Raw genomic sequence first — 16,508 nt, forward strand, 5'->3', positions numbered from 1 at the left:
GGATCAACCCATTTACACAACACATACTCTATCTCCATCTTCTGCATTAAGACCCAAAAGATGTCCTTGGGGCTCTGCTCTTTTTCTGGTGACATTTTACTTTTACTCCCTACAAAAAAAGATTCAAACTCCGGTCCTCAATGTTTTTAATAGGCTACTGTATTCACAAAATATTTGTTTGCTAGCATATCTCTGTGTAGTCATTTGAGTTGAGTTGCACTCACCTATAGCGTTCCTTAAGATTATTTTCATTCAGTGAGTAGACTGGCAATGGCACACAAAAAAAGGAGATTAGAAACATTCAAAGCATCTCTTAAGGTGACAGAGAGTGGAGATGGCGGGGTTGAGGTTGTGAACTTGGGGTGACGACGACATGCAACCAAATCTCAGTGCAAGAATAGCGCCGTGGACATCCATTACTAAGTCACATCGATGCTTGTAAATCGCAGAGACAAGGTTAAAAGACCTGCTTAAAAGTTCTTAAAACACAGTGCTTAAAAGAACCGTGTGAACCCTCACTACTTTCGTAATGGATAAGGGGCAATTCTTAGAAAAATGTTCGTATTCATTACAAAAATGGTATTTCCCCCTTCTTTCTTCCGTGTTACCACTGGAAAGAACACCCTTTCTATGAAGGTTACCAAACTAAATCACATGCAAGGTTTTGCTTGTCCTTCATTTCACAAAGGATTACTTAGTGTTCTAGGACTGAAATGAACAACTGGAGAGTTGTTAAGGAGGCCAGGTTGACACACAAAATAATGTTTATAGCGCCACTATGCTTGCGGTCAGTCCATAGATGGCGTATGTGCATGTTTCTGTGCTAGTTAGGTAGGTATGTGCAGCGGACATTTAAAGTCTACACACCCCTCTTCTACTGCCACTTTTTTGCAATATAAAAATAAGATCACGACAAAGCATTTTAAAACATTTTCCCCCCACTATTGTACCCTACAACCGGTACAAAAATAAACAAGAGATAATGTGGTTGCACACGTGCGCAAACCCTCTCATGACTGGGGATGTCACATTTAAGACAAATGAAAGAATAATATAGAGATTACAATAGGGCTCGTTAAAGCAGGTGGTATGGCCAGTCAATGGAGGCAACAACAAGGATCCAATCCATATTAAAAGTTTGACCACTCTTTATTACTTTGGAACGACATAACATAAAAAAAACAACAACAAGCAAGAGAAGTATTGGCAAGTCACATTCTCAGCAAATGCCGCAGACAATAACTGCACATACTCAAATACTACAGCACTCACCAGGATTTTCAAATCTACCTTTACGTAATAAAAAAACAAAAACAAATCCTACATAGCAGTCATGTGTTATTGTCCCGAATCAATGCAGGACTACTTCTCCCTTTTGTCGAACACAATGAAAGCAGTCATTTTGAAATGTGCAACAGTGTAAATAAACTGAAATGAAAATGTCAAATCCTCTCACAGCAAGGTTACTCTGAAAGCATCCACATTGCATTTCAGTTACATGTGGGCAAAAACAAGGAGAGTGTATTTGTAAAAAATAATACATTCTTGTCACAGACAATTGTATAATAAAATACTTTTAATATCTATCTTTTACATCAGTTCAATATATTTATATTTTACCAATTAGGCTTAAGTCCGTCTGTTTTATAATTTAACTATTTAAATGCATCAAGAAAGCCATCATACTGGAGTAATGAGTATGGCTTTAGGCTTTATTCACTGACGTCTCAAAGTAGTCTATAGTATGCAATATTTTCTTTGACGTAGGACATGTAAACATTGATCAACAGTTTTCAAAGGTGATGCTGGTTTGTACTCACAATCGCGGTACAGAATATCCATGTTAAATGCTCTAAGACAAATGGAAAAATAATCACTGGCACTCAAATCACTTCTAGAACAGTCATTTCCTATGCAGCAAGATTTTTTTAAAATGAGTGTATATGGCCCCAAGGGATGAAAAGCTTGAACAAAAGCGTCCAGAACCTTATGACCCGAACGCCTCCGATGTGTAGGCATAATCTCCGACAATGTGCAACAAGTCATTGGGACGCAAGCAGCAAAAGCACAGATGAAGAAGAAAACAACACACACTTTGTATGTTGTTGAAGGCGTGCATCAAAATATTGCAAATGCTACACGTGCTTAACAACAATACTGTTTAACTCAATCATAAACTTTAAATTATGGCTCTCAGGATAATACACATTTTAACTAATACAAATTGCACCCTGAGATTTGATTTAAGGAAGATATCCTTCAAAATCCATGACAAGCAGCTCTCTACTGAGCTTCAGGTCAGAACTAGTGGAGTCTACTTTGAGCCACCGCACTAGTGATACTGGTGCAGGGGTACTAGCGATACTGCACTGCCAGTGAGTGTTGCAAATTAAGAAACAAATGACAAGGTGCTTCTTTTCCAAACAAGTTTACAAGGCAACACACTTCAGCAGAGAATATATAGACACACATTGGTCATAAGCGTTAACAGTACAACGGGGCTAATTTGCAAGAGGCAAACTAGGTTGCTGTGAAGGTGGGTGTGACATCAGAGGTTATAGAATAATCTCGTCTATCATTTTAAACACTGTACAATAAACAGGACTTTATGTCTTGTATACAATATTTGCTATATTGTATGGGCTCCATGGCATTCATGGTGAATGGTGCAATGTGAAAATGGGCGACTGTCTGTGGAATCTGCATAATGAGCGATATGAAACTCACCATTGTGAGCGTTCGACGCAGTCGAGCGACAAACAGGTGCAAGGAAATAGTGGCACAGGAATGTCCCTTAGTGGACAGTACAGGATTGAAAAGATGCTTCCCGTGTGCATGCACCTTTAAAAGCGTTTAAGGATTTTGCATGTCAGCCCTTTTTGCCCTTCATCCGCTGATCCTGATCTGCCTTACTCATCTATCCAATCACTTGCTACTTCCTGTTAGCTTCAGCTGGGCCACTTGCGCTAGCTTCAATTTACTCTGAATGTCAACGTGTCTGTCAAAGAAGCTGACTATTTCTGGCTCATTGAGCAGCGACGCGAGGACCTGTTCGAACGAAAAGGACCAGTCCGCCCCAGAGAGCTCCGGCCCTGCTTCCTGGGGGCTGGGGGTGTCGGAGTTTTTGGGTGTGGGAGGAGCTTCGTCCTCCCCATCCGCAGGAGTGGGCTTCGAGGACGCAGCCGGGCTGCTGGGCTCCTGCAGCCTCCGGCCCACCTCCTCCATCCTCAAAAGGAGGCTGGTTACGTGGGCCACGGCGCGGTACAGAGACTCCTCCTCTGGATCACCATGAAAAATGTTGTACAAGGTCTTGGAGAGCTGAATGAACTGAGCCTGAGATTGCAAAAAATACGAATAAAGCATACTTAGATAAATATACACTAGATGCTGATCACACAGTATACAGTGAAACCTAAATCTGTGAGATGGAGACCATATTATTTTTATTATTATGTTATATTATAGTTTTAGCCCTCCAAGACACATTAAACATATCAAGATCTTTTAAATGCACTGTGAAAAAGGCTCAAAATAAATATTTATTCTTTGTGGAGCAGTTTTGTGAATCATTGACTTCAAATCGAGGAGCAACTTTCTAACTTTGTGGAACAATTATTTATTTGTATTTTTTATTTTTTTTTTGCAGGTTAATCCCCGGGAAACGAAGCGAGAGAGTTTTATTGAATAAAAAATAAAGATGTACTGTATTGTACTGTATAATACACCATGTGTCGTGGCGAAAGCTGGAGCCAACAGCAGCTTCTGCGATGAATGTGCTCATTGTGATTTACTGTTATTATCAACAGCTGAAAAGTGCATCAGCCACTGCTGTTCTCTTGTTCGAGAAAATATACTTTTTACACAAATATATGGATCTTTGGAGTGCTTGCCAATGCATGGAGAGTGAAATCTCCAAGTCTTTTTTTTGTGAGCTGCCTATTTCTGAAAATGTTTTGGCAAGCGAGCCATTCGGGGTTTTATGCCCAACTGTAACGGTATCTGTGTTTGGAGACGTGTCCGCTTGCATGTGCCACATGCATGTACAAGTCAAACGTGTTGTCATGGTCACACAAAGCCTTACTCGCATTGGCACACCCTGCAGAAGATGGGAGCAGATTGAAACGGGGTGCTTTCAAGAAGGCTGTACAAAGAGGATGGTTTGTGTGCTATAATTATTGATCGTTGGATTAGTAGGGGTAACAAAACACGATTCTCATAAATGGTTTTAATAGGTGCCGGAAATGCATAATATGTCTTCTTTAAGATTCTGGAGCAATTTCTGAGTACAACCCCAACCTAATGAAGTAATTAGTCATTCGTCCATGCAGTGTGAACCAGCCATTTAATTAAACTACCTGATTGATTCTAGGAAGGTCCTTGATGGTTTCTTCTTTCCTAAGTATTTCATTCTGCCATTGTTTCAGGTAGGCCTGCAGGTCCACTTTCCCTCGACCTTTCGATTACACAGACACACAATCCAGTGTCACACACAGGGAAGATGTTGGCATTTGCACAAAGCCTTTGACTGCATATGACTGTGAAAGTACCTCTTTCAGGACTTTTCTTAATCACGCCATCTTCTGGAAGATCAAAATCTGTAATATATGGGCTAAATGTGAGCAAATCACATTAAGAAAATCCCTCTGAGAAAAATCAATATATTGAAGTAAAGGTGACATTTTAGGTAAAGGAAAAAGTGAGACTTGAAGGAGGGAAGAAGCAGTCAAGACGCTAACCAGGAAGTCTACTCAAGTGAGGAGAGCCTTCTGTCGCTGCAAGAAAGTTTGGGACTCTTTGTTCCTGTACGTGCAAAGGACTACCTGTGAAAGCTAGAAGAGACTGACTGTAAGCGCACTGACAGGAAAGATGAAGAGACAGAAGAGCATGAACAAGGCAGAGGAAGTGTAGTAAATCATTAACCAAGAAAGCATTGGTCACATCATGTATGGTTACTTATTTGCGTCAAATACACGACTAAGTTGAAAATTGAAATTTCTCTTGCAGGACTTATAAAGGCTGAGTGAAGTTGAATTTGACCCCATTCACCAAGTGCCACGGGCGCATTCCTGAATTGAATTCTAACCTACACAAAGCAGCGGTGCCTCTAGATGTCTCACTGACAGTGAGGCTGTAAATAACTACATGACAAGCATAAAATGCTATAATGAAGCTTTCAAAGTGAGATCATTAAGTTTCAGGCGGAACGTGGCCTGTAACCTTGAAAAACGATTGGTCATCAAAGCTATTTGGGGAAGCACAGCGGGACATGTAGTTAATATTTCTTCTTCAGTCAAAAGATTAAAAGGTTGTGTATCTTGGATTTGACCTTTCTGTGTGGAGTTTGTATAGTCAAATGCCTATTCTGAGCTATCACTAATGCAACCCCAAATCGATAAACGCATTCTTTTTTTTGTCCATATTGTACAGTATATTATTTCACTTCCTTGATGAGTAGAGTGTTTAAGCCCATCTACAGATGCCTTCATTATACACTTGCAAAAATTGATGCAGACCATCGGCTGTGCCACTGAGAACTCATCCGGACATTGCGCCAAGGTTTGGAGCTGGTGATGAGAGGACTTGTCCTTGACGGCCTGTCTGTCTCTCTCACACAAGGAGAGAGACAGCGTGAGTGAGTATTTCTGCCAAGCTGTGAGCCGTAAATCCCAATCGTCTTCCTCATGACACGGAAAGCATAAAATGCCCTCGCGGTTCCACACACCGATCGTTTCCATGGTAAAGACGTTCACCCCATGCCAGACTATTCGTGACGCGGCCTTCAAGTGCACAGCTCCACGTCATGCAGATCAAAGAATGATTCAACGGTGCCCTCCCTCAATAAACAATGTGCTCAATGAAGAAACACTGCCGCCCCAAATTTGGACCGGTTCACATTCCCTCTCAGCTGCTTCTCTGTTGACTTCACAATTTGTTAAACTACAATTGCCAATCCGAGGTGAAAAACTGCAATTCAGTAGTTGGCAAAGAATTCCAGCCCAACCATTGCTTACCTAATGAATGAATTAAAGTCGTGCGGCTCAAAGACATTTGATCACATAGACATGTATAATACAGACGTCACTTACCTGGTGGTAGATGCAGCTTGAACAGGAACTTTAGCTTATTAGTGAAAGAGCCACTGTACAAATTATCTGCAGGAAATGAAGCATAGTGTTACTCAAGTGGGGGAATGAAGGAGAATGGAAGCTGCATTTGAAACAAAGGAGGCGTGAACACTCACCAAGAGCGCAACAAAACTCTTTGAAGTTGACTAAGCCATCTTGGTTCTCGTCGAGCAAACGGAAAACCCATAGAGAGAGAGTGCTCTTGTTGGTGCAAAAAGCCCAAGGTTCCAGCAGGGAGAAGAGCACACTGAACTGTTGGAAGCCCAGCTGGTACTGCTCCAAGTAGGCCAGACTCGGATCGTGGTGAAGCAGTGCTGGACTCTTCATGGTCCAGTAGCAGCTAAGAAAATGCTGCCTCTGAAAAGACATACTTGGAACGATGGCTACACTCAAGACACACACATTTCATTTGGAGAACAGCAAAGTGCGTTACTCACTTTGAACAAATTGTAAAGCTCATCCAGCTGCTCGGGAGTAAATTTGACTTCTTGGGACACTACACGAATCTGCAAGGCACCCCATCGTTATTGATTATACTCAAAAGGCTACCACAGAAATTGTAGTGAACACATTAGTGTGCCGTGAGAGATCATCAGGTGTGCCGCGGGAAATTATCCAATGTCAATAATTTTCGACAAAAATGATTTATTTTCAAATTTTAAAAAACTCAGTTTTGTTCATTTATTGATGCCAACCATATATAGTGACAGGCAAAACAAAAAATGTTCTTCCGCTAGATGGCAGAAGGTACATAATGACCCTGTTAAGCCACTTTTTATGAATCATTTTGTTAAGTGGTGTGCCGTGAGATTTTTTTCTGATGTGAAATAAAGGTTGAGAAACACTGCGATGAGACTATTTTTACCCCCTTCGATATGCTTTAAAGAAAAGACCGTAAACACACATTAAAAATTTGGAAGCATAAAATGTATAGAAATATTTTATATACAGTATTATAATGTTGCTGTATTAGATATGTGCCTTTTAAAAGGAGGGAACTGGAGGGGTGGTGTGGGAGTATCTGGCTGTGAGCTGTGGTCGACAGCAGCTACTGCGCAAGTGTGTTCATTGTGCGCGTGTCATTTCTGTGACAAAGCGGTAGGTGAACGGCGAAATAGCGGAGAAACACACTAAATAAAGCGCCCACTTACCACATTCTGCTTTGTTGTGTCCTCCAGTGTCTGGATCACAAAAAGCTTGTTTCTCTTTCGTGAACTCTCAACCTCCTCTGAGCGAATGCTGCCATATTTCTAGAGAGAAAATGAATTCAAAAACACAGTAAAACGGATCTGTGGGGGGAAAAAAAAATGCTGGAGTACCTCATAGGCTCCTCGGATCAGTTCGCTGATGTCCACGTTTAAGTGGGTCGATTTATCGTTGTTGCCTACGGGGGCTTGCTGCACTGTTGGGGGCAACGGGCTGTCTTTGTTTGTCACGCTATCAAAAAATCTAAATTGAAAACAAAAACATTTGAATGTTGATTCAGAGTAGCATTACACATACGGTGGTCTGGCCCTGGCTGACGCTTACTTGTTGAGGATGGTGACAGCTTCAGCATCGTCATGGCAGCTGATCAGAGCGTCCATGTTGTAATCGAGCACGGCCAGGCCGAGCTGCAGGATGGCTTTGATGCCGTCATAGAAAAAGCAGTCCACCACATTCACAGCGCTTTCGATGGGCAGCACACTGATGAAGAGGGTGAGAAACCAGGATAAAGAAACGGACGAGAAGAAACTCAGATCCGTCATGTTCTCCACCAGCTGGGGGAGGTTCTCTCGAATCAAATCCTCGAAAACAGCCTGGTCGACCAAAGCCCCTGGAGAGACAAAATTAACGTACTGTCACCCGAGTTAATCATTAATTTGATTGTTAAATAGATTTTCCAACTAGAGATTTTCATAAAAATCAAGTAGTAGTGGTGTGTAAAATCATTATTTAGCATTTATATTAACAAGGCTAGTGTCAGCTATGTACTGAATTAGAAGTACAGTATTTGGTGTGTGCTACTAATGCGAAGGGGAATTTTTGATTCATTGCTATGCCGGCCAAAGAACTTGGGATTTCTACCACCATTAAGGTAATTTTAATATGAAGATCGTCACACTGGTACAACTTATTTTCTGACATTTAAAATTGTTGTTGCTGTCGTGACTTTCAGAGCGAGTCACTCAAAATTAGCTAGGCACAGTTTTTACGCAGGAACCGGCAATGGCTGAGTTTTGGGGCAGTGACTAGGAATTAAAACCAATGGCAGCTGGATGAAACACAGCAGCATTTACCATTAATGGAAAGATTAATCCATTCAAATTTTTAATATATGCTGTGGTCAATAAATGACATTTGTCAAATCCCCATGCCCATTTAGACCCCTTGTCACCTATGATTCTCCGGTTGAAATAATCTGGTAACATCCTCTCGCAGACAGCAACTAGTAGCCAAAAGGCCTCCTCCTCTTTGGCATAGAGCAGCAACACGGAGGTCAGAATGTTCATGGCCTGGGTAAGAGAAATGAGTTACTTTTTGACTGAAGCGCTCTCAGAAAATGATGAGTATTAAGCATCCTTGTGTCCCTTAAAAGGTTACTACTAATGTGTGATGTGTGTACATTTTTCAGAGCACGTTAACCTTGGATTAGCCCTAAATATTTTTAAGATATTCTATTCTAAATCTTTATTGGTACAACACAATTTAATGCAACTTAGTTTTGTTTACAAATATAAAAAAATATATCTACTTACTGGCCAATGTACGACAGTACAATCTAATGAATCCAAAACAAAAGCTGCATCAACAATATAGCCTCAAAAAAACTAATGATGCTCAATTTTGAATAAAACAGTGAGGTAATGTATTAGCGTTGTGGTGCAAAATCATTTCTTGTGTGGCATGTTCGTACTAATGCAGAGCTCCTGTGCAATTGTAAAAAAAAAAAAAAATGTTAAATTAAATTCCACTAAATTACAACTAAAATCTACAGAGCTACCTCAAGGAAACTATCAGTTACCAACAAGTCATGTGTAACGTAGACTGACTTTACCTGGCAGTAGCCAATTTTCGGGTTTCTAGAGGCGTATGCTGTGAGGACTCTGCGTAGGGCGGAGATTCCCGTATCACTCTGAAAGGCAGGATGCTCTGGCAGAGAGCGATGAAGGTCTCTCTCAATCTCATCTGTAGCCAACGTGCTCGTGCCCAGGGATTGTTCCACCAGCTCAGTATAATAGCCAGGGTGAGTCGCCATGTCGTTTATGGCTCCTTATCCATTACAAAGCGTCAACAAAGATCAATGAATGGCAAGATTATTATGACAGGAGTGTGATAAGGACGTTTGGTGTATATGAAAAATACCTGAGAAAAGCATCCACAACTCTCCTCTCAAGGCTTCAGGAACTCCACGGACAATTAAGTCACGTGTCTTCCTGGTGAAGAACATACTTGTACCACGACCATATTCCGAAAAGTGGATGTTCCAAGACTGCTCCTTCATCTTCTCTTTAAGCTGTTGATCACAAGGATAAGCATACTGGCATTAAAGTGTTTTACCTAATGTTTTTGTTTAGCCCCTGATTGATTCATGAATTAACCAAAAGGCGTGTCTTAATATTTCAGGCCATATATAGAGTGGTTGAAAATGTCCTATTTTAAAACACTTATAAATGATGTATTCATTGCAATTGATTCATCACTTTTTCGAGTTACTTCTTTCACCTGTAAAGTTCTTACAAAGTCTTTGGTTTGGTTCAATTAACTAACCCCAATGAAAAAGGAAGTCAGGACTCCTGGCTGGCCGCTTACACAGACCATTGCTACTCATCCATCTCCTGTGGAATGGGTAATTCAGCCATTCATGAAAAAACAATAGCAAAATGTGAAAGGGTCCCATCGTGCATCAAAATCCATTTTTTCCCCCAAACATTCTCCCAAGCACTAATAAGTGGCCAGATTTCATAGTGAGGTACATTTCGGCATTCATGGTAATCACACAAGAATGTACGGACTCACAAAGTCCAAAATCATCCAACACCACACTGTTACTTAAATTTTCATACAGTAAAAAACAAACACAAGAAAATAGAAAACCACCATTATATTAAATACTCACACAAGAATGAACAAACAAGTAATTAAAGTACTTTAAAATAGGGGGTTACATTTAAATCACCCTGTAGTTATATACATGACTTTAATCCACATCTATCAGTCTTTAATCATAAGTGACTTTGTCCTAGATGCTAGTGTGTTCATCCCATACCATTTTAGGGTCAAGGTTTTCAACATCCTGGGGGTGGAAAACAGTCATGAGCGCCTCAGTGCTGACTGCCTTGCTGCTGTCTTTCTGGCCCACCATGAGTGTCACGTCTTCCGGGTTGTCCTCAAAGTGGTTGATGAGCGACTGACATTCGCCTCGGATGACCTTTGTGACAAGGACGTGACCATGTTGATGTTAGAAAAAAAGAAAAACCACAGTGCGTTTACAAGAGTCAAGACTTGTTACCTCTGATGAGGCTGAGTGCTGCGGGCTAGCACTAATCCCACATCTGCTGCGGATCGTTGTCGCCAGACGCTGGTAGTCCCGCACTTCAGTGAATCGGAGTGCCCTTTTCCCACGCACGTACACTGTTAAAGCACGGCTGCTGGAATCTGGCTTCTCAACATTTACAACCTGGAAGATGGTGGCGTTAGCCAGCCAGAAAGTAATTTCATCATATTACGTGTGGCGGGTGGAAATGTCTGCATGGTAATAAATCAAGTGAAGCCGTTGGTGTTCTACCTCGCGCATTGGAATGATGATGTGACACTGGCTCCCGTCCTGGCTGGCAAAACATAAGTAGTTCTCAGATAGGCAGATCTTGCCAAGTGTATTAAAATGGCTGAAAGGCACCCACAGGAAACTCTCGTGCACTTCTAACAGATTTTGCTCTTTGGGAAGCCTGAAAAATGTCCGGAACTGCTCACTTTTTGCGTGAGCCTCTAGGCCTCTGTGGGAGAGAAAAAGGTCATGAAGAATATCAGGAACACTTATATAGTGTCACCTTTTTAAAATAATGGCCTATGTGATTTTTTTTCAGAAAACATGGAAGAACTGAACCCCAGTCTGATTATTTGATGTGTATGAATAATTTCATTTCAGGCACAGAATTGAATGATCTGTTTAACTAAGGATGCAGCCAATCTTAGAAGGTGTCCAGCATCCTTAGATCTTTACGGTAAAACACAAACAAACATTTTGCAAATTTTTGGGGGGAAATGTTTGTTACCTAGGCCATTATTTTAAGAGGTTGATCATAAGTTTGACAAAACAACAACTTAAATGTGCCTTTTTTTTTTTTTCATAAAATTCAGCGGTATTTATTTTGTGTAGGATAAACACTAAAGGGTGTGTGTTGTACAGGAGTGTATGCTAAAATATGTATTAAGTATTCTTAGAATGATGAGTAAATTTATTGGGGTTATATGTGGCTGACATGACTACAAGCTTAACACAACTATACTTTATGTAAACTATATTTACAAATAGTCAACTTTAATTTCAGGCACTTCAGGCATGCAATTGCAAATCACTATTGGGCACACCTATTCTTGATGTTCTAAAAAGCAGAATGGCATATTTAGCAAGGCGTAATGCAGGCAAGGTTGTAAGGCTGTTTCAAATTGCGTATTGGGAACAAGTGGGCAGAACAAAGTGTTTTGCTGCTGGCGAGTGGGCGGTGTTCCTCACGTCATGATTGAGGTTAGTTGTGACGACATGGTTGACTGCTCTTCTATGGGTGCATTTGTGGATGAAATCCATTGTATCCTACCCTCGAGCTGTGCCTTGTATGGGGAACCATTTTGAATCAGACAACTGTCTGCTCCATCACAAATTGTTATGAACTGAATGAAACTGCCATGAAGGCCAAACGCCAAAAAGTGTAGGGTAATTTCTGTTAGTGGGTTGGTTGAAAATAAATGGATGAATTGATTAAATGCTATCTGACTCAAGACATAATGAGCAGAAAGACAGCACCTCTTGGTAATTTGCAGCGGGTCTGAGAGTGCTCTCTCTCTTTCAAAGGCCTCTTTATCAAAAAGGCGCTTAATAGAGTAGTCAGCTAGCTGCTCCATGATGACGAATGTTTCATTGAGCCGCAGCAGCATGGAGAAATAGTGATCCTCCCCGTGAGCCACCACATGGATACTCTCAGTCAGGATGACATTTGACGTTTTCTCCAACCTCCAGATCTCGTCCCAGGAGATGACCAGTTTCACTTAAGATGCAAGCAAAATAGAAAATACATTTTTAAACTATCAGCATAATGGCTGAACTGAAATACGAATCCGTCATGAAAGTTTGTCATTATTACAGCAACAAAACAGACTTCCATTTAAAAAAAAAAAAGAAAAGAAAATAAGGAAAATGTCTTTCATTCTACACTCATCACTTGTTTTCATGATTTCTACTAGATTATAACATTTAAGAAGTAGAGGCTCCCTCTCCTGGCCATGGACAAATAAGTGGTACTGGGAATACATAAAAAATGCATTTATTTTAGGTTGCTTTTGCAGTAAAAGAAGCGAAATACCTTTCTGAAGGTCTGCAAAATTACAGACTGTCTATATGTGGACAAAAATAGCCATGAACAAGGTGAAAGGGTAGTAAAATTGAACATGGGTTAAATGAAGGATACCACAGTTTATGTAAGGCAACAACACAGCCTTTTCTCACCCTCAGCTCCCAGCAGGTAGGAATAAAAGCAGAGGAAGTTGGTGCTGAGGTAGAGCCAACCCTGGCAGGGCACTTTGCCTTTCCAGTAGCTACAGGCATAATACGTGACCAGCTTCTCGTCCGGCGGCAGCGCAAACCAATTTTCGAACCTTAAGTACGCCTCTCTGAACTTCTCAGGGTCATCCTCCATCACGTGGGACGTCTTCCCTTCTTCAGCAATCAGACCCTGAGAAATACAACATACATTATTACAGTATTAAGGGTATGTTGCCGGTGTTGGTGAAATATGTCACGCAGTTGTGATAACATACACACTCAGCAGATGCATTTTAAAAATCTAATGACGCGATACCGATCTGTATGCGTAGCCTTTACAGAAGATAATAGTTCTGACTGGCAATGTTTGTTCAATACGAGTAGTTTGCATTGGGACTGAACTGAATAGCACTGTGACAGTGTTCAATTAAAACAGATGAGTATCGTTGTAATACAGTACTATGATTTGTAATTTATACTGAACATGTCTAAAGATTCAAATTGATTTTTTGCCCTTTAGGATTTCATACTCTGATCTTGCCCTGCACAAAGCTGGTGATGTCTTCGCTGGAGTCGAAAACCGAGAGGGTCCTCATGATATTCTGCTGCAGCCAATCCCAGTGCTGGAATATCTCCTCCTTTGTGACGCCTGACACAACAGAAGGAAATGAGGAACTAGCTTACACACATCACCGAAGATGTTACTCTTTTCCTCATTGAATTTCAAAGTTCTAATTTAGCAAAAATGGGATGATATTACAAGCACATACCGCATGCTATCGACCAATACACTTGTGAATCCGGCGTGTGGTGAAGTATGCGGAAAGGAGCAACTTTGGATGTGGAGTCCAGTACTGTGTCCAGCGTTCCCACAAGGAGACCTGCAACACAGAGCACAATGATATTTTTAACCAACTGAACTTCACGCATGCTTCAACACTAGATGGAATTTTCAGCTACAAAGGAAAGGTTTTTGTTGAAAAATGTTTACTTCTTGGATTTTAAATCACTCATTTATGACTGGGAGGCAGATTGTGCCTCTAAACACGAGCTGATAGGGTGGAATGTGATTCTGCACTCTACGTAAGAGATACGCAACTACCACATCTGGCACTTAGGCTTCTCACTCACATGCACCCATTAATAATTAATAAGTAGACAGACAGAAAGACTGCAGATTTTGCTTGCTGCTGTGGGTAAATGACTTCTCAGCATGTTCCAGTTGCATTTGAGGAATTTCAAGCGTCACAAAACATGCATCATCATACTCTCATTGGGAGGCAACACAGGTCATCTGACTGCAGAATAGACATGAACACCCTGAATAATGCTTGAGACATGAATGGCTTCAGCTGCAGCATTTCCATTACCATACTGGTCAACAAATGTTAACTACATTTTATTAACTCATTCCATCCCAATGGCATATATTTATACAGTATGTCATTTCACAATGGATCTGAAAAAGTCTGGTACTGAATGAGTTAATCAGAGATGCAAGTAAAACGTCTCTAGATAATTTTTTTTGCACTGATTCCGAATCCGCCCTTGTTTTTTTCTGTAGGACATCAGGATTTCATGATAATACTACTACTAATAATATAATAGCAATCATATAACAAGTAATATAACAATATAATTAGCAATATTTATGAATTAAGGGTTTAGTTAAGCAGCACGTAGAATAATTTTCTAAAACGTCATAGCTCTAAAATAAAACACATGGTAAAATCCGTATTGTGCAAGCTTTGACAGGTCTTACTAACTAAGCTAAAATATCTCAAAAACCTGATGTGTTACTTGAGTATTTTTAAAACGAAATGCTAATTTTACTCCATTACATTCAGCTACATTCTGGTGGCTACTTAGGTGCAAGTATTTATAATTAAATTGTGCATCTATTGTGGTTCAATCAGAGAGATTTGTCACAAGACTCTTACTAATTCAGAGTAACTACATTTTTACACTAGCAGATATGCATTTTAAAGAACTACAACATTTTATTACTTTAATCATTTTTCATTTATTTAGTATAATTTAATGTTGAAAATGCGAAAAAGTCATCCATGAACATTGCAGTATTCCTTGAACCTCTCCTCTCCTCAGCGTCTGCCTAAAAATGTCAGCATTTCAGCCTAAAAGACCTCCACAAGGAACTTGAGAAACATCCTAAAGACTGTCTCGTTCTGTGTTTACAAATTGTAATACTGTGGATTAAAGCCAATAGGTCAACCACAGCACGTGAATGCAAACAGCACTTATGCACATCAAAAGGAACTGGGACAAACCCAATCTGCAATGAATGCACAACAGTGAATACAACGATGTAAGTTGGCAGAGCTCTTTTTTTTGGGGGAGTGATGGAACAGATGTCTGCATCGCCGATAAATGTGGATGAATCCACCTGTCTTGTCAAAGTTCGATGTAATAGAATAACAATAAAATCATCTCTGCCTGGTGAGCACATGAGTAAACAAAGTTAACTTAAAACTATTTATTGTGGCTGAATTTGCCTCTCTTTGTTATTTGGAGGAGTATTTTTCACTTGAGTAATATTACTATAAAGTCCCAGTAATCTTGAGTACAATTTTTGGCTACTACCAACAACTGCTTTAAAAACTCTTCAGCCCCTTATGTCAACACAAAGTGAACAGAGGCTATAAGCAACATGCACTAACACGTCTTTTTTTTTTTTGCTAAACCAACGCAAACTCCATCATTCATTTTCGAAGATGATGTACAATCATGTTCTTATTCTATAACTATTTAGGCTAACCTGAAGCATAGCGACAGGCCAGCCAGCTAGAAATTAAATAAACAGTGTAAACATCCCCTGCACTTTGCTCCATGCAAACCGTCAGGTAACTAGCTAGAACACATTACACTTTGACAGGCAGAGAACAATGTTAAGACGAGCCATTTGGTCACTATTTGTCTTTAGACCTGTTGCAGTGCATTTCTAGCATGCTACTGTATATAGTAGCAAATTGTCGTTCTTTCTCGGCAGACAAATACGACAAAAAAAAAAAAAGAAAAGCTACAGTCATTCGTGACTCGTGAGCCTAATAGCAACTAGGTAGATTAACAGCTGCCAAACATCATGCGAGAATGTGAAAACATACCCGTGAGCATTACCTGTCAAGCCGCCTCCACCCTCACCGTACCCTCGCCTCCTTTGAAGCACGAAATACTCATTATCCTTCTCGGTGACCCACAGTTTAAAGGCGTTTTTCAGCAGGATCTCTTCGGGTTTAAGCCACATGTTTAGAAACGTCAGCGATCGCCTTCAAATCCTCCTGTCATGCCACAGTTACCTCTAGCTAATCGCACATATCAAACCCGTTCAATATTTGTTTGTGTCCGCTGTCGGGATGCCTCCCTTCCCACGTAGACAAGAAATGTTGCCAGGCGCAAAGCTTTGTGGGATTGTAGTTTTCAGAGGTGGGCGGTGCCAGTACATATGTACTGTATGCATACATGTTAAGTACTTTTCTTTTTGTTATTGTTCTGCATTGTAATTTCAGATTATCTATCTATCTATCTATCTATCTATCTATCTATCTATCTATCTATCTATCTATCTATCTATCTATCTATCTATCTATCTATCTATCTATCTATCTATCTATCCATCCATCCATCTA

The 16,508-nt window shown here is 40.4% G+C and overlaps 1 protein-coding gene across 2 annotated transcripts; it reads right to left on the minus strand.

Moving 5' to 3' along the window:
- Nucleotides 1-1,130: 1,130 nt before the first annotated feature.
- tbc1d8b (TBC1 domain family member 8B) lies at nt 1,131-16,249 on the minus strand. 2 transcript variants are annotated; one of them, XM_086012494.1, is made up of 21 exons: nt 16,000-16,249; nt 13,635-13,745; nt 13,395-13,513; nt 12,829-13,054; nt 12,130-12,370; nt 10,894-11,101; nt 10,618-10,785; nt 10,375-10,536; nt 9,471-9,621; nt 9,163-9,377; nt 8,503-8,620; nt 7,656-7,941; nt 7,445-7,574; nt 7,277-7,375; nt 6,563-6,631; nt 6,242-6,482; nt 6,087-6,152; nt 4,737-4,829; nt 4,548-4,595; nt 4,356-4,453; nt 1,131-3,333 (listed from the first exon to the last, which is right to left on the minus strand). In XM_086012494.1, exons 1-21 carry the CDS (start codon nt 16,124-16,126, stop codon nt 2,926-2,928), a joined length of 3,384 nt encoding a protein of 1,127 aa, XP_085868620.1. In that variant the 5' UTR covers nt 16,127-16,249; the 3' UTR covers nt 1,131-2,925. The 2 variants fall into 2 exon arrangements, with proteins under 2 accessions (XP_085868620.1, XP_085868621.1); XM_086012495.1 differs by lacking the exon at nt 4,737-4,829.
- Between the last annotated feature and the right edge of the window lie 259 nt (nt 16,250-16,508).

The sequence above is a fragment of the Filicampus tigris genome, chromosome 17 (assembly GCF_054856515.1).
Source record: "Filicampus tigris isolate MCC_2025a chromosome 17, RoL_Ftig_1.0, whole genome shotgun sequence".
Classification (NCBI taxonomy): Eukaryota; Metazoa; Chordata; class Actinopteri; order Syngnathiformes; family Syngnathidae; genus Filicampus; species Filicampus tigris.

What these genes read in the sequence shown, in the direction of transcription:
- tbc1d8b (XM_086012494.1), bottom strand. Translation starts at nt 16,126, where the DNA reads ATGTGGCTTAAACCCGAAGAGATCCTGCTGAAAAACGCCTTTAAACTG. An exon ending in TCATCATTCCAATGCGCGAG is followed by an intron (nt 10,786 to 10,893) that starts GTAGAACACCAA and finishes ACCATCTTCCAG; the next exon opens with GTTGTAAATGTTGAGAAGCC. An exon ending in AGCACTCAGCCTCATCAGAG is followed by an intron (nt 10,537 to 10,617) that starts GTAACAAGTCTT and finishes CTTGTCACAAAG; the next exon opens with GTCATCCGAGGCGAATGTCA.